The sequence below is a fragment of the Neofelis nebulosa genome, chromosome 14, assembly GCF_028018385.1.
Source record: "Neofelis nebulosa isolate mNeoNeb1 chromosome 14, mNeoNeb1.pri, whole genome shotgun sequence".
Taxonomy (NCBI): Eukaryota; Metazoa; Chordata; class Mammalia; order Carnivora; family Felidae; genus Neofelis; species Neofelis nebulosa.
The window spans coordinates 64,221,074-64,248,156 of record NC_080795.1 but is presented as its reverse complement, the minus strand read 5'-3'; the positions used below and the strand labels follow the sequence as shown (position 1 = coordinate 64,248,156).

The following is a 27,083-nucleotide window of genomic DNA, read 5'->3' as shown; positions in this document are numbered from 1 at the left end:
CTAAATTTGACAAAGGTACTAAAGATCTACGAATCCAACAGAATTCAGAGTGTTTACGAAAACTTCTGTTCCAGTATTTGGACATTTTCCTTAGCTAGCAAAAAAAGGGTCTGGAAAAGTTTCTTATAATATTATGTAGCGTTTTAAGCTATATTTTACGTGAAACAATGGAAGTCCCTGTTGAAGGGGCCGGGGCAGGCAGAAAGCAGTGGGAGGAGGCAGGCAGACAGTAGGAAAGCTGCCATCCCCAAACCCCCTCTTCCACAAAGCAGTTCTGCTGCTTCTGGGTAAGCTCTTGAGTGTTGCATGGCTTGACCACTTTACAGTCCATCATGCTAACAGACTGTATATTAGCATAGAAAGCAAGAAATTCCAAGTCAAGTCTTTTTATAACTTACAAGTGTAAATACAACTGCTCACGATGAAAACAAAATTCCTGATATGAAGGAATATTAATCTAAGATCTATGCAGAAAGCTACTTAAAAATAGGAAGGACTAATATGGCTCAGTCAGTTGAGCATCCAACTCTTCGGTTCAGGTCATGACCCTGGAGCTGCGGGATGGAGCTGAGCCCTGTGTCTGGCTCCACACTGAGTATGGAACTTGCTTGGGATCCTCTCTGTCTCTCTCTCTCTACCCCCCCCCCCCCCCGCCCTCTTCCCCGCTCACACTCTTGCTCTCTCTCTGTCAGAAAAATTTTTTAAAAATAAAAGTCAAATAAATAAATAAATAAATAAATAAATAAATAAAAGAGTACTCTAGGCACTAACACTTTCTGTCAAGAGACTATTTTTATGTACTTAACATATCACCTTTTGGGGGGATAAAGGCAATTTAGATCTTTTGATCTCCTTTTCAATCGAGACACTTCAGTTCGGAGCTCACTTTGTGGAGCTTCTCCGTCAGGGATGCTTCCAGGCTCTGACAAGACTGCAGGTGATGGAAGAGGGCTCAACACCGTGGGCACCGGAAAACCCTCTCTGGTGCAGGTGGTCTGGGTTTCATAACGAATAAGACGAGACTGAAGTTCAGAAAATCCCCCGTCTCTTTCTAGTGCTTTTCGGTCATCCAAGCAATATCTGAACAAGAGAAAGACCATTAAAATCACAGTCTCCAGGACGGCAACGGCCTTCCCCTGCCAATTAGGAAATGGCAGAACATTTACTTGAAAACCTCTTACTTTAAATTCCTAATAATTGTTGAGCAAACGGCTGACTTCCCTCACGAGTTCAGTTTTTTCTAGTCTGCTAGATGACGTGGCAAAAGATTAAAAATTTTGAAGTACGATCTGATTCCTCTTTGACTATTTCTGGGCAACAGATTATGCTAATCCTCTGGCTTATTTTCAAAATAATAGAGTTGCTGTCTTAATACTCTTTAAATCTCTACCAACCTCTGATTCCTCAGTATGGTTGATATGTAACAACACGAAATGCTGACTTTTGTTAGAAAGGGCAAGTTTATTTTCAACACAAAGATGAAAAGGGTATAAAGGTATTCTAACTGGCTCACCAAACACAGCTCAGAACACTTAAAATTTTTCTTTGAAACTCACTTCCCCCCTTTACTGCTGATTGACAGATTTTTCTTCAAACAACTTCAACTGTCCCTGTGCATCTGGTTTCTAGCCAAATCTGATTCAAGGAATCAATGAGAAGTTAGCTCAGTGAATGCTTCTGGACATAAAGAAATTACATGTTGTCAAGTACAACAAATAAGCATATCAGGAAAATCACCTATGAGGTATGCGGCCTTGGAATACTCTTTCTTCCCTTTCTCCCCTGCTACAGCTGCATCAAGGAAACACAAATGGCTTCACATACATGATGGGTGGACCATAAAAATTAAAACCTTTCTTTACAATCCGTCCTCTTGGCTTATAAAATTCTAAGACGTTCCCTAAAATCAGAACTTTGGGTCCATAAGCTTTTAGTTCAACTCCCAGGGAGTATATCATTATTACCCTAACATCTGATTGCCTGCCAGAGGCTTTAAGGACTTTTTCTATCCCTTGTGACACTTTCATATTTGATTTTGAAGAGCCGGACTCCCTGGATTTATTTAAATCTGGCTCCATCACTGATTAGCTGTTTGGACTTGGCCAAATTGCTTAACTTTTATCTATGCTTCTGCTGCCTCATTTGCAAAATGAGATTGACACCAGTCATCTCCAAGAGCCACTGTGAGGATTCCTTGAACAGGAACATGTAAGCACTCAGAATCAGTGCCTAGAACATGCAAGCAAAGCAGTGAATAAATGTAGGCTGCTCTTGCTCTTATCATCGTCATCGTCATCAGCAGCAGCAGCAGCAGGTTTACTTTCTACCACAGCAAACCTTACAGTGTGCTGATAATATGCAGCCTCGCCAGGATTTCAGACCCCGTTTGGTGAGTTCAGAACCTGACTTTAACAAATTTAGTGTAGTAGCTTATGTAAGTTGGAAGAATCATCACTCCTGGGGATCGGTCAATCCATGGCTGACCATTAAAATCACCAGAAGAGCTTTTACGAGATAGATACCAGATCTACATGCCCAGGTTTCTGATTTAACTGGTCTGGGGTGAAACCCAGTCATGCGCGTTTTTTCAAAAGCCGTCCAGGTGACTGTAAGGCATAGCTAGGACCGAAAATCTCTGATCTAACCCAGTAGTTTGCTTTCACAGGGGAGAACACTGAGCTCCCAAGTCAGAATGTGAAGTTGGGGGCCCAACGGGTCTCTCGGTTCTATAACATCTTTCTCCAGTCTCTTGTTTAATAAAACACACTTCATTAAAAATCAGCAGTAACCCTAACGATCACTGATGAGTCCTGTTTCTATTCTGGGCAACCGACAGAATCTAGAACAAAATTAAGAACCATGAGTGTTAAGAAAGGTTGTAGGCAAGAGGTAATGTAATGCCTGATGAGCCCAGAGAAAATTTTTGAGAAAAAAGATACAAATGAATATTTTTTTCTACTCTGAGATTTTAATTCTAACATGCAGATATTTTCCTTCCAGTTTTAACATCTCTTGATCACAGCTGTTCATAATGTCATTCCTTCAACTGAATTATGTGTACTGTGCCTGTGGACTGTGCCATTTAAAATGTCTTCAAATGATTATACAATGATCCGGTACTGAAACAAAAAGTACTTTGTAAATAAGAAAGGAACAGAAACAGAATAGCAGGGTGCACATTTGATATTAGTGAAGTGAATATTCAGAGTTGGATGAATGACTTACACTTCTAATATTTTCTTGCAAAACCATAACCAAATGCTTTTATGCATCCAAAGAAAGAAAAATACCTCCAAGAAGACGAGGCTATTTTTGTTTGGTAACTACATAACAGGCAAGGTACTGCCTAGCACACACCAAGCAATGTCAATGAAGGCAGGAGAAACTGCCAGATCTCTTGGGGTAGATGAAAGAAATCTGAAAGCAACAGGAGGCTGGTGTGGCCAACTGTCACAGTTTGACAGCAGAGTTTAATTTGTTGTTAAAGAAAACAGTGCATCTTACAATCAGTGGTACCTAACACTCCAGGATAAAATAGGTGTAAAAGCAGACAAATGAGCCAACAGAGGATATATTTCATTTTGCCTTAAGAAAACACTGATTTGTACTTGAACAGTTTATATGTATTTTTTCCAAATATTCCTTATGTCTGGGTATAGAAGAGCTCAAGGAGTCTAAAAGTTTATAGCAACATGAGAAAGAGAGAACTCTCCTTTCAGCTTCATGTTTATGTTAAAATTCCACTGGAATTTTGTTCCAAGCAGATACATTACCCATGTTGAACATAATAGGCCCCCCACACTATATACCCAAATCTTCTGGATTCATTGTGCCCACCTCCTACAACTTCATTAGTGTGATCTCCATGTCCTCAGATTAAGGACCACAAATGTAAAGGAAACTGAGTCACAGAAAGATTTGTTTGTTTATGGGGGTGGGTAGCTCCCTATTGCTCGTTTTAAAGTCCTCAACTTCTTACTTCAACTGTTTTTCCACACGCAGACAAAAGTGCAATGTTATTGCATGTAACAGCATGTTGTTTTTGTAGTATTGCTTTCCCTACATACACCAGCGTTTTTATCCATTGTACTGCCATACCCCTAGGCTGTTTCCAATCTGGGGCCATTACGGATAAAACTGCTCTGTACCATCTTGTTCAAGTCTTCCTGTGGAGTTGTGATTTCTCTCTCTTGGGAAAATGCCTAGTGTTGGAACTGCTGAGCCATAGGATCTGAGTATGTTTAGTTTTATAACGAACCTGCCAGATCCTTCTCTGGAGTAGATCCATCATTTCATACCCCCACCAGCAATGTATGACAGTTCTGATTGTTCCATATACTTGTCAATATTCATCAGTCTTCTTTAATGTTAGCCACTTTGGTGGCTGCACAGAATTTTATTTTATGGATATACTGTAATGTATTGAACCAAGCCCCTACAGTTAGACATTTCCAATGTTCCTTGTTTTAAATAACCTTGTGGAAAATACCCTTGCATAACAACTTTCAGTGTACATCACTTTTTTTTTCATTAGGCTAAATGAATTAACCTGATGTTATAAACATTTGCATGGGTTTTGCTAAATTACTGAGCAGCCCTCCACACAGGGTATAACAATTACACTTCTAGAAGCCGGCTTACTCCTTCCTGTTCCTTAACTACTACCGGGACTTTGTAAGTGAAAAGCACCCTCCCCGTTGTTTCTATTTACATTAAGCATGTAAATTTAAAAGCAAATAAAAAAAGAGTTGATAAAAACAATTTGCCATGTGTATCAGTCATTTGTATTTCCTCTTTGATAAACACATAGCTCAAGATTTTGCCAGCTTTTCCACAGGGGCATTTATTTTATTTTCTCACTGGTTTGAAAGCATTCTGTAACCACAAAAGAAAATACCTTCTCATTTATGTTCAACAATATTTTTCTCAGTTTAATCCTTACTTTAAGGATTTCTTTTGTTTCTGTTGATTACTGACACCACTGTTTTAAAATTCGGAGACATCATTCTTTTTTTTTTTTAGAACAATGAATAAAAAAGTCTTCCCTGTATTTAGGACAGATGTTCCCCTACATTTTATGCTAGTTCTTTCCTTTCACAATTTTTCACTTTTAATTCTGAATACATCTGGGATTTATTTTGATATTTGGTGTGAATTAAGAATCATCTTAAATTAATTTATTTTTATTTGTGTATTTAATCATGTTCTCACTATTATCTACTGAATATTTCACTTTTTGCTCTCTGATTTGAAATTCTTCCTCTATTAGATCAAAGTCCAATGTGTACTTGCTTTTTTCCTTGGACTTCCTATTTAGGTCTAGCTTTATAATAAAATTTTCTGGTTATATGATAAAATGTATTTCATTCTTTAAATAAAAGGGAGGAAGCTTACCAGATAAATTAAAGAATTATTTCATCCAAAGTTTCAAGGTTAAGAATTATATTAAATATTTACATGTATTCCTGAAGAACTGATGCCTTTAGAATATGGAATCTGTGTATAGGGAAACAAGGATGTTTCCCCTAAGTAATCAACGTTGCTTTTAGGTCCCCTAATATAGAGTATTTGCAATTTTTTCCATTCTATATGTCTTGCAAAAATACTTCTAATATTTATGGTTTTATTTGCTATTTTGAATGAGATCTTTTTTTGGAGTGTTTAAAATGGGAAATGGTTGGTTGAGAGTAAACTAGACTTGTAAATGTTTCATCACTGGCCACTTTTCAAATTCTATCACTTCTAATAATTTTTCAGGTCTCTTCTCTGTCAAACAAAAAACAAAAACAAAAACTTCTTATGGTCTCCTTTTCAATACATACAACTTCTTTAACCTTTCTTGTTTTCCTTATTTTAATTGATTGGACCAAACAATGGTTAAAACAGAAACATTCAGAACAATGGTTGACAGAGGAAAAGAAAAAAAAACAGTGAGGGCAGTATCTTTTTCTGGCACCTGACTTTAATGGGGAGTTTAATTTTGATGCTTGAAAATAACTGGATAGTTTGCCTCTAGTGTCAAGCTTACATCCATACTCTTTAAATGAAATAAATCTTATTCAAATATAGCATGGAACCTAAATATGCCTAGAAATGACGTGTTTTGTGACCATCTGTATTTTCTCAGTTGTACCAACATCCTTCCAGTGTGTCTGAGCTAGAAACCCTAAAGAAATTCTTGTTATCTCCTTCCTTCTCATCCCCACCATCTACTTGGCCTAAAGTTCTTTAGAGAGCTTTAAGTTTGTAAATCTCCTTTCTATTTTCACTGCCTGGATAGTATTTTAGTCCTTCAACATCTCCTGCTTGAAATACTTCAACTCAATTTATCAAAAGCCAGTGAGATTTCTTCCAATGGCACAAACCCAAGCATATAACCTCATGCTTTAAAAATAAAAATAAAGGTTTTTTACTCCTCAAAAGTAAAGATCAACTTTCCTCCCATGTCACTAGTGACCTTCAGACGTCATGATTTGGTCTCATTACAGAACAATATGTTTATCACTCTTAGAAACAAAAATGTGGTTTCACTTCCTAGAATCTGTACCTCTGCACTTTGCTGCTACCCAGACATTGTCTTTTTTGTCAGGTAATCTCCTATTCATTCTTTAAAATTTAGTTCAGATTTCCTCTTTGAAATACTCCCAAATACTTCCTGCCATTTATTTCTTCCATCCACTCAGCAGACATCTGTATTTTAACACTACTTATATTCTACTAACCTTAAGTGTTTTTTTCTTTCTCCTCTACAGAGTATATGCTTCTTAGGGAAATAATTATCTTTTGTATCTTTAGCCCCTGAATGAATGACCTTCAGAAAAGTATTTTTAAAGTTTATGTGAAATAAACATTAAGTTTACAAGCCGGGGCACCTGGCTGGCTTAGTCGGGTAAGCGTCCTACTTTGGCTCAGGTCATGATCTTCCGGTTCGTGGGTTCGAGCCCTGCATAGCTTGCATTGGGCTCTGCTGACAGCTCGGAGTCTGGAGCCTCTTTCGGTTTCCCTGTCTCCCTCTTTCTCTGCCCCTCTCCCACTCACTTGTCTCTCCCTTGCTCTCACACAAACATTGAAAGAAAAATTAAAAAAAAAAAGTTTAGAAGCCAATCAAAATAGCATGCTTCAGGTGATCACTGATAAAGTTGCTTCTTAAACGTTAAGGTAAAATCAAGTCCTTATTCATTTATGGAAAACCAATAGAAAATAAGTTTTGCTTTATGCACGTAAAATATTTTGCAAAATGAATCATCAAGGCTTGAAAATTTATCATCAAATATTTTATCATCATTATTCCAGTTCTTGTTCTTGTGAAAATGGCAGATGCGCACATTAGCTCAGAAACTTTTAATACCTTTATGCAAAAGAATCCTTTGAAATTTTATTCGGACTGGTCAATTAAAACACTATAAAAATTTATACACAATTAATGTGTTACAAATGGGAACACATTTCATCTAATAGTTACTGAGCAATTACAATGTAATTAGTGAACAGGAACTAGTATAAATACACATTTATAACACAGGGACCACAATAATTTTGATTAAAATATCTGGTGATTAATAACAGAATGTTTAAATGCTATAAAAACTGATTAATCATCACACATAACTTTTTTTTTTTTTTTACAATCGAAGACAATTTCTTAATTTGTGTATGCACTGTTTTGCTTTATAACGCTTTTTGATAGACTTTCTCTTTGGCTCTGTATCTCAATTTATATCATTTTGGTACAGATACCTTTTACACTCACATAAGAAAAGCTTCATGAGCAACACACAGAAGAGTAAGGTGTAAATAAAAACTTACTCAATTCCATGATAATGACATACTGAGGCTTTTTCAAAAGGTAAACCCTGAAGTTTCCGAGGACTAAGTTCCGGTGTCAGAACAAAAGTCTTTTCCCTAAAACAAAAAGTTTTTCATTTGTATTTAAAGTTTATTTAGTGACAAAGAGAAAGTTCAAGAAGGTACCTAAAGGAAGAAATCTGACTTCCTTCTCCATAATTGAATCTTCTATGGGATAAAGTGTAAGTAACATCAGAAAGCTTAAGAAGGAAATCAAACAAAGTTAAGCCTTAAGTGGGTTTGTCACTTGCATTTTCTGTGCCTCAAGTTTCTGAAGTCATGATGTTCTTTATTATTTACTTCACAAAACTATTTTGAGAAATGGATAAATCAAGAATGAAAAATGATTTATAGTGGAAATTTGAGAAGCTGCATTATATCTGAAGGATTTTTTTTCCCGGTGTAGTCATCTAATGTTTATGCATTTAGTTAAATTCTTTTTTGTGGAGGAATAAAGTTAATTTGAAATTTTTGGTAACAAAGCATTTACTTCCTACTATAAGGGATCCAGATTTTTCTTTGCCTGGAAATGCAGTCATCTTGACACCTACTTTAAGAGTTAGCATCCTGTTAAATACCAGAGGATACAGAGACTGCTGACTTCAATTCTGCTTCTGAAGTAGTTTTTCAATCAGCAGGTAGGTGAGAACTAATCATATGGTGAGCTTACATAAAATATTCATGCTCAACCCCATCCACATGCAGACCTGCAGGGGTGTATCAAAATCTCAGGAAGAAAAAGGTCACTGCAATTAGGTTAAGCTCTTCTGATTATTCTGGTAGGTACCCACTCCCACCAACCCCTGCTTCTCTGCCTGAGCTTAGAGGCACTGTTCCAATGCTCAGGATCATGTTCCTGATGGAGAATAGGTTATATGGGAATGGGAGAACAATGCAGTGGTGGCCTTTACATAGTCAATAGAATGAAAACTTGGAAATGGGACATAGAAAGGCAAGCAGGTTGTACAGTACCATAAATACTTGTGCTCTCTCACATTTCCCCCACTATGGCTTTAGTAATAAAAACTGCCCGCTTGCCACTGAAAATTACCTAGGTTGCTATTAATAAGCATTTGAAATTATTACATTAAAATGTAAGGCATATGCTAAGTAATGAGCCCTAAAAACAGAATTATATTCTAACGCGTCCATTTAAAGTGTTCCACAAAAAGTAACACTAATTAGTAACACTAATTTAATGACACCAGTATTTTGATGACTCATTATTAAACGAATGACTTCTTGATATAAAACAATTCAGGCACCTAGCATTTCACTTCTTCCCTTTACCCATGTGTCTCATTTCTTATTTCAACCCTCTTAGCAACTTTATGTATTTTTCTTTAATTTTACTCAGAACTTGTTCTTTCTAAAAGAAATGTTTCAATAAATATGTATTTTGTCAGTGTTTAATATTTCTTTGGTATACACACAGGAGTCATGCCTATACTTTAACATTTCAACAGCTCCTTGCATACGCAGACATTTTAGTATGAATCCACAGGTTCCTGATTCATTGTTATGAAAGCTCATGGTTCGACTTTAACATTAATAGAAGATATATTGGAGGGGCGCCTGGGTGGCGCAGTCGGTTAAGCGTCCGACTTCAGCCAGGTCACGATCTCGCGGTCCGTGAGTTCGAGCCCCGCGTCAGGCTCTGGGCTGATGGCTCAGAGCCTGGAGCCTGTTTCCGCTTCTGTGCCTCCCTCTCTCTCTGCCCCTCCCCCGTTCATGCTCTGTCTCTCTCTGTCCCAAAAATAAATAAAAAACGTTGAAAAAAAAAAAAATTAAAAAAAAAAAAAAAAAAAGAAGATATATTGGATAATGATGTCATTCTAACACCAAGGAACCATATCAAATTTTCCTAAGTAAATTGCCCACAAATTACCAAAAAAAAAAAAAAAAGTGTATCTCCACTACGAGTATATCCTCCATCAGTGCATTTAGAAAGACATTCTGTTCAAAAGAGCAAAATCTATATAAATGAAAATGTGTATATAATTCTTCACTTTCTTGATTCCCATGAAAAAGATTATCAATCTCTCAAAGTTATGAGGAAGGAAAAATCACACAATTTTTACGTCACTAAGATCATTAAGTCATTAAGACCCAGAATTATTAAGATCCTCAAGTTTTCAAAGTTGTTCCTTTTCTCTCTCCTTCTCTCTCCCTCCCTGCCTCCCTCTTGTGAACATGCACATAAAGGCAATGAGCTCCGGGATTATTTGTGAAATATAACTACCTTGAAAGAAATGCCTTCCAAAATTTACCTTTAAAATCAATATTTGCCAAAACAAGTTTTGTAAAAGTGATTAAAGCGATCTATAATTTTTAAGGTCCTCTGGGAGGTTTTCAAAATAATGGATTAACATTAAAAAGAAATCGGGATGGTGAACAAATGATTCAAATCTCATGAGTAACCGATGTCACAATTTTACCTATTCATTAAGTCAACTTTAGCAACATCCAGTATTATATTAACTAGTAACTTAGTGGAAGTTGTCTTGGAAGTCAAATCAGTTATAAACTATTCATATAGACACTGAGTTCTTAGTAATATTACAGTTTCAAAAACATTTTTATTGTACTTTTCCATTCTCTTCAGTTGAAAGGCTGTGCTTTTTGCTAATATTGGGCATGACTGACAGTGTCATGACAGGTAATGGCAAAATCAAAACCAAAGAATAACGCAGATAAAAGAATTAAAACTTTTTTACAAGTCAAATTATAATTCTTTCTAAATAAGCATTGTCCTTTGTATACAAAGTAGAAGCTACTGACTTCTACAAGGAGTAAACAGAGGTTGCTTTCTTGTTTTCCTTATATTCAATACCACAAAACAGTAGCACATTGGCTAAGGTAAAATGTGAGGAACACTGGGATCATCCTTGAGAATTTTGCCTAAGCAGCAGAGGGCATCAACTGACTAAAGAAATGAGATGCAATGTGCTTTACAAATGATTTTTAAGAAGTTAACTGGCAATTACAAGTTTATAACTTACCCCTTTTGAATCTGTAAAGGTTGAAGATCTCCAACTGGTAATCCATCTGAAGTAAAGAATTTCAGCAATTCCTTAGCATCCAATAAGGTGACTGAATCCCGTGGACCCTCTTTGTGGCCCAGCAACTGTTCAGATGAACGAGGTAATGAACCAGTTCTGAGAAATAGTGTTATGTAGATTAATTAAAAATGGATTAGAATTCACCGTAGTCAGGAAAAGGTGATGTGAGCAGAAACGAGAACAACAGACAAAGAAAACTACAGAATTATTATTTAGGAAAGAAAATAATGTAAAATCTTTGTATATCATTTAGTATACAAGTATATTTTTAAAAACCCGTAGGTCACGGTGAAACTTGCAGTTACCACAGCAATAATGTTACTACTTAACTAATATAAACATAATTCTATTCTTTATAAGTGATGGCATGATTATTTAGGAGTGTGAAGTTATCAATTCTATAAAACTTTAAACTGTTTTGTACGTTCGGAAACCCCATAATCTCGTAAATTTTGACAGTAGGGACTAAATGTTCCAATTTTCTATGAATTTGAAAGATTACCTGAGGCACAACCATGAAATGAGACAGTAATCAGAAATCTCCCCAAGGTTTCTCTTAGCCATGATTATAACATTATGAATAAGCACTGAATCATTATTACAGTTGAAATATATACAAGAGCTTATACTTCTCAAACTACTTTACATACAATATGTTCTTAATCCTCACAAATTTCCTTAACAAAGACAGAATAGTTCTTCTCTCAAAATGAAGTTACCACCTGAAAATAAGTACTTTCTAAAGTGAAAGTCAGCATACCAAGCCCAGAAAACAATCATTATTACTAATTTTCAGATAAAGATACTAACACACATTGGTTTGCATTACAAGCCATAAGCCCACGGTGACACAGCCATTTAAAATGACAGTCAGGGGGCGCCTGGGTGGCTCAGTCGGTTAAGCGTCCGACTTCGGCTCAGGTCATGAACTAGTGGTCCGTGAGTTCGAGCCCTGCATCGGGCTCTGTGCTGATGGCTCAGAGCCTGGAGCCTGTTTCGGATTCTGTGTCTCCCTCTCTCTCTGCCTCTCTCCCTCTGTTCATGCTCTGTCTCTCTCTGTCTCAAAAATAAATAAACGTTAAAAAAAATTAAAACCAAAATAAAATAAAATAAAATGACAGTCAGAACTAGAGTGACTCTGAATTAGGTACTATTTCTACTCTATCACTCTGCGAAGGACCCAAAAACTCACAGAAGTTTAAAAACTAGAAAAAGGAAAATACTGTAGTTTCAGAGAATGCTAACGGTTTTATCAAGCACTATCACAGATCATGCTACTGCTCTGTCACCAAAGTGCAAATCTTTCAATACCTGCACAGAAAATTAATTTCCTGACTTCATAGTAATTCACCTATTCCCTGATTATTTTATTACTCCAATCCAGCATTTTTAGTGGCGATTATATGATTAAAATGTTGACATTATGGTTTTAGACTCCTATTTCTATACATTAAAGATCAATAATCTACCAACAGTGCCCCTCTCCCCCTCCTATCCCCTTTATTTTTAAATTGAAAATATAAATCTAATAAAAAGAGTGGAACAAGAAAATACACAAATATTTTCTCTAAACTTCATTCCCTAGGAGGGCAGGAGCTACGTTATGAGTTTAATTTAATTTCTACATAGCTATTCTCTAACAGTGACTCACAAAGGTTTCTTAATGAATATAACTCCCAGTCATCTTACAGGCTAGATGCAATGAGGATGTGTATAATTTGCCTTTACATAGAACCCTGGACACAAGGATATCAAAGCAATATTTTAAATATTTTTTAAGTTTTTTTTTTGAGAGATAGAGCATGCGTGCATACGCACGCACGCGCACACACACACACACACACACACACACACACATACATGAGCAAGGAAGGGGCAGAGAGAGAGAGGGAGAGAGAGAATCGCAAGCAGGCTCCATGCTGTCAGCACAGAGCCCTATGGGGAGCTCAATACCCTGGACCACAAGGTCATGACCTGAGCCAAAATCAGGAGCCAAATTCTCAACCAAATGAACCGTTCAGGTGCCTCCCAAAGCAATTTAAAAGTCCAGTTTATGATAAATTACACCACCAAGATATAGCTAAAATATATACAGGATAGGACTTAGGTTAAAATAACTAAATAAATAAATTAAATAATAGCACTTTATTTTGTTCAGTGTTTTCAAGGTTACAAAGTATTTTTTCATACATTATCTCATTAAACACTGACAACTTTGAAGCAGAACTGGGATTGTTATTCTTATCTTAAAGATGAGGCAACAAAGTCACACAACAGGTGAGTTTGTCCAAAGCCAAATTCTTATGACTTCTGAATTTCACTACGGGATATTCCTTAATGATCCAGTTAAGCCTGTTTTAACAAAATACAAATCTGAATATCTGCAACATAACTTTTGTTCCTAATCAAGAATTCGATGATATCTCCCCATATGGTGATACACTCATAAGTATTTGAGCAATGACTTTGTAAATATCATCGTGAGATACTAAAAAGAGTTCACTGATGATAATGTATAGACTCATCATCACTGCTTGTAATTTAGTATACAGGTATGCCTTGAGTAGGAGAAAGGAGGTGAGGGCAGTGAAAGGAGACAGATACACCAATGCAGAATGAGGTATAAAAAGTACAATAAAACAAGTTTCATGAAGGAAGTAGTGATACAGTCCTTGGGTGCTTAATGAAGAAAGAGAACACTGAGTTGCAACGTTTATGAACGACTTAAGAGAAAGGTGGTATTTGATCTAGATCTTGAATGACAAACAAGCTTCTAGTTCAAGATGATGGTGCATTAAACATACATGTTAACCTCCCCACTCAAAACAAATGGAAATCACAATGATGAAGTGCCAGTCACTAAATTCATAAGAAGGTTAAGAAACGAAAGGTGAAAAAATGGTGGGCCAAACAAAGGAATAAACTAGAGCAAGCATGTAAATGAGAGCTAGAGAGAAGTCTACAAAAAAACATAGAATCTGTCTTCCTCCCATCCCACAAAGCCATGGTGAGACTACACTTGGGCTGAGTGGCAACAGGCAGAAATCAGGCAATGTATTTTAAGAACCCTACTAGAACAGTTGTTCAAGTATCACCCTCTCACACCTCCCTTTACCCTTGCAATTTTATCTCCAAGTGAAAAACAGAGAAACTGTTCTCTTCGAAGATCCAGAACTGTGTCTGTCCCAGTCTCAGTGTCAATGCCCCTAGAATAAAGCCCTGTTATTGCAGTGTTGAGTGAAGGACCAAGGCTGCCTCCCTTTTGGAACCCCCACAGGTGCCCTACAGTGAAGTCTACCAGGGATGCTCCACCCTGCATCTCCCCACTCCCAACATTCAGGTGACAGCAGGCAGGCAACAGGTCTACACTTGGAGAAAATAAACACCAACTACCTATATAAAGCAGCTTGGTACTCAATTCCAAGCTAGAAACAATCAAGGACCACCAGACAGGCGCTGGAGGAAAGATACACATAAGAGAAAAACACCAGAGGAACAAACAGAACAGATCCAAAGGATAATGAGATATCCAAGGAACAGATATAACAAGTTAAAAGAAGATTCCAATTAACATCCTGTTAGTATCTCCTGAATTCTCATTATTAATAAAAGAAGAGGTTGCTAATGAAAAAAACGGGAGCTGAGAACAAAAAAGAATTATTAGGAATTTAAAACAGGGCTATCAAAAACAACAACAACAACAACAACAAAAAAGATGAAAGCAAAGGTCAAGAAAGTATCCCAGATGTAAGAGTTCTGATAATACTGATCCCATCTTTGGCTCCATCTAGTTCATGCGACGACTTCTCTCATGTTTCCAGCCTCTCAGAGGTTAACGTATGCCCTGACCAGAATGTGGAAAGGCTTGTTCTGATCTTCCCTAATGTTGTTCAGACAACTAGTAGAGATAGCAGAGTTTCTTCCCCTCTCTCGACCTCTGGCACACAGATGGCTCCATGAGGTCAGCTAAATGTTAAACACTTTGACCTCTTACAATGACCTCTGCCTATCCCCTCACTCTACAAAATCTGTGGATTAAGGTCCAGACTTTGTGGAGAATAGCTAAGCACTGGATTGTCATCAGCCTGAAACCCTGTCAGTGAGTTACGCTGAACAAAACTGTGTAGAAGGTATGGAGTGGCTTGCTTTGTTTTTCCATCTCAAAGTGCCTTCCCAGTTTAGGCGATACTTTACTGTCTCTAGTCTACTTTCTAACACCCATATGGTCTGGGAAGGCATCCACTAAAATGTTAACTATGATTATGCACATCCAGAAGGTACAAGAAGAAGGTCAGGAAGAACAGTTACTTTCTCAACATTCTACTCTGTAAACACTCTACCTACTGCTTACAGGATGCATAGATTTCCTTCTTTTTTTTTTTTTTTTAATTTTTTAAACATTTTTATTCACTTTTTGAGAGACAGAGAGAGACAGAGGGTGTGAGCAGGGGAGAGAGGCAGAGAGAGAGAGAGACACAGAATCCAAAGCAGGCTCTAGGCTCTGAGCTGTCAGCACAGAACCTGATGCAGGGCTTGAGCCCACAAACTGTGACATCATGACCTGAGTTGGTCAGATGTTTAACCGACTGAGCCACCCAGGCGCCCCTGCATATATTTCCTTTTAATAAAACTAGAAACTACCTGTATTTCATAAACACTAAACTTAAGGATTAAGAAAAAAAAATGTTATTTAAAAATACTGAGCTATTTAAATATTACCTCATTTTTTGTTTAGCTTTTTCAAAACTTTCCAAATTTTGAAGAACATGCCTTTCTGGCCATTCCAGGGGATTGGTTTCCATTAGACTTGAAGAACCAGGTTCCACTGAACTGATGTCTAAAGCAAAAGAAACATACATAAGTACTGAAAGTGATTAACATATTAAATTTTGTTATATAAAAATGCATACATGTAGATCCATCCATCCATCCATGTGCATGTGTACATGTATATATATAAAGCCATGTTGGATTAATTGTATAGTACTTATCTCAGGCATTCATTAAGGATATCTCTGATGGCCCAAGCAAAATGCCATTGAAAAGTTTTTGGGGGGCACCTGGGTGGCTCAGTCAGTTAAACGTACTACTTCAGCTCAGGTCATGATCTTACAGTTCATGAGTTCAAGCCCCGCATCCAGTTCTGTGCTGACAGCTCAGAGCCTGGAGCCTGTTTGCATTCTGTGTCTCCCTCTCTCTGTGCCTCCCCCCACCCCCCACTCACTTCCTGTTTGTCTCTCAAAAATAAAATAAACATTAAAAAAAAAGTTTTTTGGAAATGAAAAAAAAAAAAAAACAACACTGTTAAGCTTTGCCTACTTTACTGTTTCCTCATAAGAAAAGTTATGCACTAGGGAGACCTGCGTGGCTCAGTCGGTTGACATCGACTCTCGGTTTCATCTCAGGTCATGATCTCACAGATCCCTAGGTTTGACGTCAGGCTCTGCAATAGCACTGCAAAGCCTACTTGGGATTCTCTGTCTCCCTCTCACCGTGTCCTTTCCCCACTCACCCATGTCTCTGTCTCTTCCAAAATAAATAAACTTAAAAAAGAAAGAAAGAAAAAAGTTATGCCCTAGAATTCAGAAAACGAATTAGCACTATGAGGATTCCTGTGAATAAAAGCGTAACTTTGTTATTTTTTTGTGAAACTAAATGAAAAGGAGGCAACTGTATGGAGAATATACTGGATATACTATGTGATTTTCATTCCAGGAACAGGAATTAATAGCATTATTTGGAAAATTTCATATCTTGAAAAGAGATTACTTCATTCTCAAAAGTATGATAATATAGTAAATAACATATGATGTTCTCAGATAAAGGTTACCTTAGAAAGAATTCTCACTTATCCATTAACGTAAGATGCCTTAACATATACATCTTCAAGTAAATCGCTAACATTAAGTGTTATTTCACGGCTAGTAAAATATTTTATGTAAGAGTGTGCTTATCTTTCTAGTTACTATGTTACAATGAACCAACACAGAGATTGCTAAAACATCACAATTCTCATCAAAAACCTAAAGAGACAGCTTCCATTCAAATGATAAATTATTAGTACATCCAAACTATTTAACACTGGAAAAATTACTAACTGTACTACTTTTGGGATTCCAAAACTATCTTATTTAAAAATTTTTTTTTGAACTATTACACACTGTTCTAATAAATTAACTGAAAATTAATGGACATCAGTTGTTTGACTAACCATCAGCTCTGACAAAAATACCCATTTTATACTTTGGGGGTCTTACAAAATGATGATTTAGTAAAGGAGTTTTTACATACGAGAAAGAAAAAAAATAAACATAAATGAAAATAGAAGCCAATTACATGCTCTTTTCCCTTTATTTATTAAGCTATTTAACCTTGAACATTTTATTTTTTTTTTAATTTTTTTTTCAACGTTTTTTATTTATTTTTGGGACAGAGAGAGACAGAGCATGAACGGGGGAGGGGCAGAGAGAGAGGGAGACACAGAATCGGAAACAGGCTCCAGGCTCCGAGCCATCGGCCCAGAGCCTGACGCGGGGCTCGAACTCACTGACCGCGAGATCGTGACCTGGCTGAAGTCGGACGCTTAACCGACTGCGCCACCCAGGCGCCCCTAGCCTTGAACATTTTAAAATATCTTTAATTACTACAGTGGATGGTTCCCAGCAAACACCATCCAAAAATACCACTTCTCATTTCTGAAGGGTACTGAAATATTTTATACAGCAATAGCTTTATAATGAAATAATCTACTTTTTAATGTTGACATGGCTTTCCACTAAAAGTATAAAGAAAATATCATTAGCAGATCTGAACATTTACACGCTGAGTTCACAAAAGAATACAAGAATGTTAAATAAAAGTAAACATTATTGTTCCTAAATATTACAATATAATTAATTGTTCACTCCAGCTATACAATTTACATAAATATAAATGACAGAGGCTAAACAAACATTCAGATGCACTTTTGGGGAATAATCTAATTGAATTCTTACAGTAAAATAAGACACAATATTTTATCTTTGTGGCAGTCAGGACACCAGGACATGCTGACAACCAAAAAGCACAAAAAGGGCCTCCGAGAAACCAAGAACATTGCTTCTTTAAAAAAAAGCGTTTTACTTTACGGGAGAAACAAAGAAATAAAAGTGATTCTATAGGGAAATAGGGATTCAAAACCTTCCCTACACAAATCACAGCAAACAAGAAGGAAGTAATACTGCAGATGAAAATATGTGAATAGTAATATAGGCCATTACAACCTGATATACATAAATATGAATAAATCACAAAGAAAAGGTCACATTGTAATTGGCATATTCTGTTTAATAAAGCAAGAATTATAAACACATACTAGGAGATTCTTACTAAAATATTTGAAATAATAAAACTGTGATCTTATAAAATTACCTAGAAAACCCATTTATACAGTGTGTTTATGTCCCCAGTGGTCTGAGGTGAAGGAGACAGTTACTGCATTTTGGAGTTCAGATATCACATTTGGCACTGTAAGTTTTTAGCAACTCTGTGGCAATGATTATATAAAATGGTTAGATCAAGACATTTTCTCCATGCTGATTTTTATTTGTTATATATGCTAGAGATTTTATAAAAAAAAAAAAGAAAGAAAGAAAGAAAAAGAAAGCAGATCAATAACTCTAACGATTGTCAATAATTCCTAATGAGCGTGGTTGTTAAACAATGGGTCACAATATGAAACATGATTGACCTTATTGCTTCTTTTGCTGTATAATTCACATATAGATGTATTTACTGAAACAAAAGCTACTAAGAATGTTAAAAATCAAAACTTCATTCTTAGAGGAGTCATGTTCAAATATATAACCTGTCAAATTTCAGTTCGGGCTCCAAAAAAAAAAAAAAAAACAACAAACAAACTTCAAGGTTTCTTTCATTTGTTCAACATTATTTGGGGAGAAATGAATTCCTATGTGCCAGGTACTGTACTAAGCTCTAGGGTATTGGAGACAGTAAGCAGGCACACTCCTTATTCTCAAAGAACATATGGTTCAGAATAAAGACACACAATTAATACAAAATTACATACATAGTATATAATTTAAAATGTAAAAAATAATTCAAAGAAAGATACAGAAAATGAGTACAAGAGGAATCAACTTAAAGTGAGGAAGGTCTGGGAAAACCTTTCAGGAAGTTAACATTTAAGTCAAAGTCTGAAGAATGACTGTCAGTTCATCAGGAAAAGACTGGGAGAAAAGTATTCCAGAAAGAGGATACTGTATGTATATAGTTCCCAAGATGGAAAGGGATGTGATGTGCTCAAGGAACGGAAAGACTCTCTGTGGTACTAAGGAAACAGAAATGTGACACAGGAGGAAGCTAGAATTCTAGAAGCTAGTATGAGGGCAGACATCATGTAGGGCTTTTGTAAGCCATGTTAAGGATGACACATTCTATGTATAATGGAAAGTAATGGCAAAGGTTTGAGCAAAGGAGTGATATAATCTGACTTACATTTTAAGATGAGCACCCCATAACTCAGTGTGTTAATAGTGTCCTAGAACTTGACTTTCTATGGGTAACTAGAAGATACATATCCTTACTTACAAAAAAACAATTATTTCAGCCCTTCCTACCTTCCAACTGTTATCTCCTGTACAAATCCTCTGATTAGGCCAACTTCTCTCTTGGTCTCAGTTTGCCCTTTCTTACCTCCATGACTCTGGGTATATTACTTCTTCTCCCTGGAAAATCCTATCTTCTCCGCTCTCTCTAGAACCCATGAATCACTCAAGACCTACATCAGAGTCCCTTGGCTCCTAACAAAGTGTTCTGTGACTATTCTACCCTTGTTATATTCCTTTCCTCTAAACTCACATTCATTAACTTAAAAACTAATATATGGCACTTCATACCAGGCAACTTTCTTTTTTTTTTTGTCTATTTTTTTATTTTTTTCAATATTTGAAATTTATTGTCAAATTGGTTTCCATACAACACCCAGTGCTCATCCCAAAAGGTGCCCTCCTCAATACCCATCACCCACCCTCCCCTCCCTCCCACCCCCCATCAACCCTCAGTTTGTTCTCAGTTTTTAAGAGTCTCTTATGCTTTGGCTCTCTCCCACTCTAACCTCTTTTTTTTTTTTTTCCCCTTCCCCTCCCCCATGGGTTTCTGTTAAGTTTCTCAGGATCCACAAAAGAGTGAAAATATATGCATACCAGGCAACTTTCTAAGCAATTTATAAATAATTCATTTAATCCTCATAACAACCTTTGTCATTTCCGATTTAAATATTAAAAATAACTTGAAGCTCGGAGAGGTTAGAAAACTTGCCCAAAGTCATATAGCAAGTAAGCTGCAGAGCGGCTTCCACCTTGTTAGTCTGGTTCCAGAGCCCATGTTGCAACCAAGAAGCTGTGTCTCTTTATTGAACATATCCCCCATTTACAAGGAACCTTACACTGTCTCCAACATCTTTGACATTACTCTGCATTGCTATTGAACTTTGTTACTGATCCGTAATGATGATGATAATGATAATACAAATAACAGCTCACAGGTTTTTGGCATCCATTGTGTTGCTTATGCATCAACTCGTCTACTCCTCGCAATAACCCTAGTAAGTGGGTGATATTAATCCCATTTAAAACATGAGGAAACAGAAGCATGAGGAGGCGGAAAAACTGCCCAAAGACATTCAGCTAACAAGCGACAAAACTCAGATTTGAGCCCTGGCACTCTAGCTCCAGGGCCTGGGCTCTTGAAATGTCACAGCATGCTGTATTTGCATTTTGCTTTCAAAACAGATCATAAGCCATAAAGTTTTTGTGTACCTTTATGGTGTCAAAAACAGAAAACTCATTCAACAAACATTACTGTTAACTTGATTCTTTGGTCATTTTCTTATTAACCTATGGAATAAAAAAGGATTCTCATGGAATAAAAACAAAAAATTATCCTGGACTTTTAAAATGCTAGGCAATCACCAAATGCTTTCTTGTTAGATCCTGTAAAGCTTCACTCCATTCAAATTCATCACAAGAATAGGAACCAGGAAAATAGGACAAAAATGCAAATGAATACAGAAATGGTATCCTGCTCCTTCAGTGAAGTCTGGTGACTGTTCCTGCTACAATGAATGGCAAATGTGGAGCATCTTACTGTATATAGTTTTAACTATAGTAAATTTACTGCGTAGGTCCTACTATTCTTATCTTATAAAAACGTAACTTAATAGAAATCCACCCTTTCTAGTAGCTTCGTAAAAGCAGTAAGAGGAACCACCTTAAAATGCTTCTCCCTCTGCTCAAAAACCTCCTTAAAGAAAGGAGTGATTGGGATGCCTGGGTGGCTCAGTCAGTTAAGCATCTGACTCTTAACTCAGCTCAGGTCATGATCTCACCATTTGTGAGATCAAGCCCCGTGTCGGGCTCTGTGCTGACGGCATGGAGCCTGCTTGGGATTTTCTCTCTCTCCCTCTCTCTCTGCTCCTCCCCTGCTCGCCACACACACACACATGCATGAGCTCTTTCTCTCTCAAACAAACTTAGAAAAAAAAAAGGAGTGATCAGAAACTTTTTAATATTCAAATGATGAGAAATAGTTCATCATATATACACACCATACTTGACTATGCAAATATATATTACTAATTAAATTTATAAGATACATCTTGATTTGACCGACATTTTATTAGTTTTAATGATAAATCACTATAATAAATGCCAAACATACAAAAAGAACCAATATTTAAACCAACAAAAAACTTACCATTTGACATATCGGAGGTTTTAATTTTGTCTGTCTTTATTGAAATTGTTTTAGGAAGAAAAGCATCAAAATGATCTACAAAGTGTTCCCTTGTGAGTACTAACAGATTTTTGAGTTCATCAACAGAAACTACTTCAGGCTGCTTTGCCAACTTTCTCCTTTCTGTAAGACAACAAAACAATATAATTAACCATATGCCTATTATTTTAAAGCCTCTCTAGAAGTACATCCACTACTCTTTCATGGGAAATGTTTTCAAAAGTAAAACAGTTGAATTTCTCCAGCAAATCAACATGCCTATTTTCCTTTTAATCCCATTTGTAGGTAATGACAGAATTTCCAGTTATGTGAGATAAACAAAACTAGAATAATCTGTTAATGCCAACAAGTGATAAATGGTAAATATATAGTTTACAAGTTTTCAGAATATATTGCAGACCATTAAGGACGTTGGTGTTTATGTGAAAATAAAACCTGTAAGACTCTCAGTTACATGTGGTCACTTGACCAATTCCATCTATTTCTTCTCCTTCCTAAAACCTAAATCTACAACAAAGGAATAAAAAAAGGACAACAAAAGCAGAAACAATTAATAATGACAGTTTTTGACATTTTAGAAGAAGAGACGATGGTGGAACAGTAACTGAGTTGGTACAGGACAGGAAGGGTCCACTGGGTGCCTGCAAAAGCACTACTATGTGGTATGAGAAGATGACGGTGAGATCCAGGTTAAACTAGGACTGGACGCATGGATGTTTAGAAAAGGAGGAGACAACTAAATAAAGGTCTTCACCCCACCCTCCGCCCCTCACAGCCAGGAGGCTGTTCTCATTTTGGGGGGAGGAAGCTGAAAAAGAGTCCCAGCCTACTGGTGTCATCAGGCACACCGAAAGGTAGCACTGAAGCTGGGGCTAAAACTGGGGGATTAAATAGAGGTCTATATCCTAAAAGGTCCAACTCCAAGTGCTGTAGCCAGAAAGCTAGGAGGTATAAATGCTTCCCAAGAAAGATGAAAGGATTCCGCTTTTGAAAAACTGAACGCCCCCAGAGAAAAGAGCTTGGTCCTGATATTGAGGCAGAGGTAGGGACAGGAGCTCACAAGCAAAATGTTGACTTGTCACTCCACCACTCTACAGTACAGCTTGCCAGACAGTATATTAGACTAAAGTCCACAAAGCTTCCCATTTAAAACAGGACAGACAGAAACGAGTAACTAGACATTTAAGAAAAGGTGTTGAGGAGAGCGGGGACTCTGCATTTCCACGGTCTTATGTTTACACATGTAAGACTTTAATTCAGTAACACCTGTAGCTCCCTTCTCCCAGCTGTCACTCTTGGAGCTAGTCTGGAGAAGAAACAAGGCATTCACTGATCAGATCCTTCTCCCCAACCTTCCTCTGAGCTGGCAGGTTCTCAGAATTTATGCTCTCTGCAATGTGATAAGGGCCCTGCCCCAACAGGGCCTAGCTTTTCAGTTGCCTAGCTCTTCATTCAAGAGGGAGAAATTCAATTCTGGGTTATGTATCAGAAAATTCACCTGGCCATAGATCTAAAAAGTCATATCCTTCAATCAAGCTTTTACCTGTTATTTATTTCCATCTGTGTGTTTTTACGTTTATTTCTCAACTGGGTGGGTAAGGAGGTTTATTTATTGCAACCCTCAAAATAGGAAAAAATCTAAGATGAAAAGAAAGACTAAAGCAAGCAAAGAGGAAAAAAGAGCCCAGCAGGAAAAAACAAACAAACAAAAAACAAAAAAACATTGCAGAAAACAAAAGAAAGCTTGCTATCATTAATATTCTCATAGAAATAATCAATGCTTTGATAAAGGAACAATTGATGAACAAGAAAAAGACTTTTTATTTTTTTTAAAAATTTTTTTTCAACGTTTTTTATTTTTATTTTTGGGACAGAGAGAGACAGAGCATGAACGGGGGAGGGTCAGAGAGAGAGGGAGACACAGAATCGGAAACAGGCTCCAGGCTCCGAGCCATCAGCCCAGAGCCTGACGCGGGGCTCGAACTCACGGACCGCGAGATCGTGACCTGGCTGAAGTCGGACGCTTAACCGACTGCGCCACCCAGGCGCCCCGAAAAAGACTTTTTAAAATTAAGTACATGAGAACTCAAATTTTAAACATACCATAAAAGGGCTTAAAATAAAATGCCAGATATTGTCCAGAAACTAGAACAAAAAACAATATGGAAATAGGAAAGAAAATTGGGTATTCTGTCCAGAAAAACCAATATATAATTAATAAAAGTTCTAGAAAGAGAAAAAAAGAGAAAGGGAAAGAAATTCTTAAAGAGATAAAAATTTTCAGATGTAAGAATGTGAATCTTATATTGAAATGGCTCATTGAATGGACAACTTAAAAAACTGGGGGCAGAGGGAGAGGACAGCAAATACATACACACTATGATTCAGAGTAAAGCTTCTGGAGATAAAGATTCCAGAACGGAGTAAAATCAAATAAACCAAAAATAAAGCACTACAAAGGATAAAAATAGGCATTAGATTTCTCAATAGGAACACGACCATGTAGAAGACAATAAAGTAACATCTTCAAAATTCCGAAGGTAGATAGTTTTCAACCTAGAAGTATTTATGACTTGTCAATCAAGTAAAGATATTTTCAGGTAAGCAAGAACTCAAAAAAAATTATGATCCATGAACTTTTATTCAAGTAGTTACTAAAAGATAGTCACCAACCAAACAAGGGAGTAATCCAAGAAGGAAGACAAGGAGTCTGGAAAAAAGGAGACTCCAAAAGAAGAAAAGAAGAAAAGAGAAGTGTCTCAGAAGTCAAGAGGTCTAAGAAGCAACCTGAACACAACAGAGAAAAATAGTAAACACTCTGGAAAAAAAAATGACGAGAAATAAAAAGGAACTGTGTTTGAACATATAATGAACTTATTAAGTAGGTAGAAAAATGTTGGAGCCTCTGGAAAAGTAACAATATTTTGCCTGTACAAAAGAATGGGCAAATAAAAATGATCATCCACATCATAAGAAAAACAAAGATTATACAAGAGAGGTAATTATCATCATATATTGCAAGACTCAGTGGTAAACTTATTTATATAGTGATAATAATGTTAAAACTAAACACTGACCAAAATTCATGACTTCACTGTAAAGGGTGGAAAGAGAAAGCAAAGGTGATATGAGAAAGCTAAGTCTTTATCTTCTGTGTTAGATGCCAAGATAATGTCTGAAACTGGCAAATCAAAAAATAGCATACGCACATTACTTAAAAAACTAGAGGAAATGTTAGGAAAACCAGTTGGCAGAGTGGAGGGTAGCTGTCTACAGACAAAGACTGAAAGATGGGGAGGAAAAGGGAGAGTATTGCTGGTTTCTACATGAAGTTTTCAATACCATTTGCATTTTAAACGATACCCATGTATTACTTTTGTCAAAACATTACATTTTTTTAAGGTTTATTTCTTTTGAGAGAGAGAGAGGGTGAGTGGGGAAAGGGCACAGAAAGAGGGAGAGAGAGAATCTCAAGCAGACTCCATGCTATCAATTCAAAGCCCAATGAAGGGCTCGGTCTCCTGAACCATGAGATCATGACCTGAGCCAAAATAAGAGTTGGACACTTAACTGACTGAGCCACCCAGGCGCACCGAAAATATTACATTTTTTTTTTTTTTTTAAAGTTTTTTTTTTTATTATTTTTGGGACAGAGAGAGACAGAGCATGAACGGGGGAGGGGCAGAGAGAGAGGGAGACACAGAATCGGAAACAGGCTCCAGGCTCCGAGCCATCAGCCCAGAGCCTGACGCGGGGCTCGAACTCACGGACCGCGAGATCGTGACCTGGCTGAAGTCGGATGCTTAACCGACTGCGCCACCCAGGCGCCCCGAAAATATTACATTTTTAAAACACTTCTGAACTAATAGCATTTTCTTCTGTAATAGTAAATTGTAAATTCATAGAATTCAACTCAACATTTATGGAGTTTGTCGTCTACAAAGCACTGTGCTGTGCTCTTGGACACAGAGGATTAAAGTCCAGAACATTATCACATGAGGTCGACACATAAATAATGTAAGAGAGTAGGCTAAGAAGAAAGTAGCCGGTCTAAAGATTCTACTTGAGAACATCAGCTTTACAACAATGTCTCTGCAAAATCCCACCCTACCAACGTGGATATTGCTAGGATCATTCCAGTTGTTATCCAAGGTGGTTCCTGCACTCAAGAACATTAGTAATGGTAAAGTAAGATTATAAAATATGCTGCTGTTATTACAACTTCTTAGTAAGAAATAAAAAGCTTTATTTCTTTTTATTTTTTGCACAATCTGCTGGGAGTCATTCTAAAATTAAAAGTTATCAGTGGTTTGTTTTCACAGGAAAGATGCACAATAGGTAATATGCTCAGAATTTAGCTCTACATTTTTATTGACATTAAAAATAAACTTAAATCATGAACCTGTCCCATGCTTATTAAAACAGTCAATTACATTACAACGTTGGGCTATCTTGAGAGCAGGGTAGAACTCCTTCTGGCCTTGAGGACTGAGAAATAGGAAGAGGGAACAGATGAAGTTTAACAGGATTATGAGCAGCATAATTTACCTATACAAAAAATCTCTGCATAAATGAGTTTGCACACAAGTGTCAAAAGTTTAGGGAGAAAAATATTGGACTGAAGCCTAAAAATGAATCAGCAAAAGAATGCTATTCATAAAAAAAGATAGCAATAACTTAGTATTTACTAAAGAAAAAATATAGACCAGAATATTCAAAAGTACCAGAGACTGAGTGTTAATCAGCTTTCTACTAGGTTCTATAAATTTAAAAAAGAAGTGGGAAACTCAAAGTAATGGCCGCAGTACTGGAGCAAAATGACAAGACTGTTGCTGTTTTGGCATTTGTCTTGTATCATACTGAACAATCTTATTTAAAAATTGTCCATGGGGCGCCTGGGTGGCTTGGTCGGTTAAGCGTCCGACTTCGGCTCAGGTCATGATCTCACAGTCCGTGAGTTCGAGCCCCGCCTCAGGCTCTGTGCTGACAGCTCAGAGCCTGGAGCCTGTTTTGGATTCTGTGTCTCCCTCTCTCTCTGCCCCTCCTCTGTTCTGCCTCTCTCTGTCTCAAAAATAAATAAACATTAAAAAAAAAAATTTTTTTTAATAAATAAAAATAAAAATAAATAAAAATTGTCCAGCATTCCTAAATTGTTGCTTTAAAAATTAGTGAAATAAGATATTTAATACTTCCCAATGCAAGAAGCTAAAAGTTACAAAAAATCAAGTAAACATGAATTATAAAATTGTAAGTATTCTAATAGTATTAAGTATAATTTTAAAAATAAATAAAATTACTGAAGTAATTATTAAAAAACTAAACCAAAACAGAAATTTTATTTGACTTTTGTGTTATTGTAAAAAACAAAGTGTCTCAATTAAT

The 27,083-nt window shown here is 36.7% G+C and overlaps 1 protein-coding gene across 3 annotated transcripts in view; it reads right to left on the bottom strand.

Annotated features, from left to right (window-relative positions):
- MTBP (MDM2 binding protein) overlaps positions 1-27,083 on the bottom strand; it is an 85,735-nt gene that overhangs the window by 6,666 nt on the left and 51,986 nt on the right. For 2 of the 3 annotated variants that reach the window (XM_058698933.1, XM_058698931.1), the window contains exons 14-18: positions 21,663-21,824; positions 15,627-15,744; positions 10,848-11,003; positions 7,807-7,902; positions 814-1,080 (exon numbers count right to left, since the gene is read on the bottom strand). In XM_058698933.1, the coding sequence (XP_058554916.1) occupies positions 814-1,080; positions 7,807-7,902; positions 10,848-11,003; positions 15,627-15,744; positions 21,663-21,824 (799 nt within the window). The remainder of the gene's footprint in view (positions 1-813; positions 1,081-7,806; positions 7,903-10,847; positions 11,004-15,626; positions 15,745-21,662; positions 21,825-27,083) is intronic. The other variant, XM_058698932.1, reaches the window with a different exon arrangement.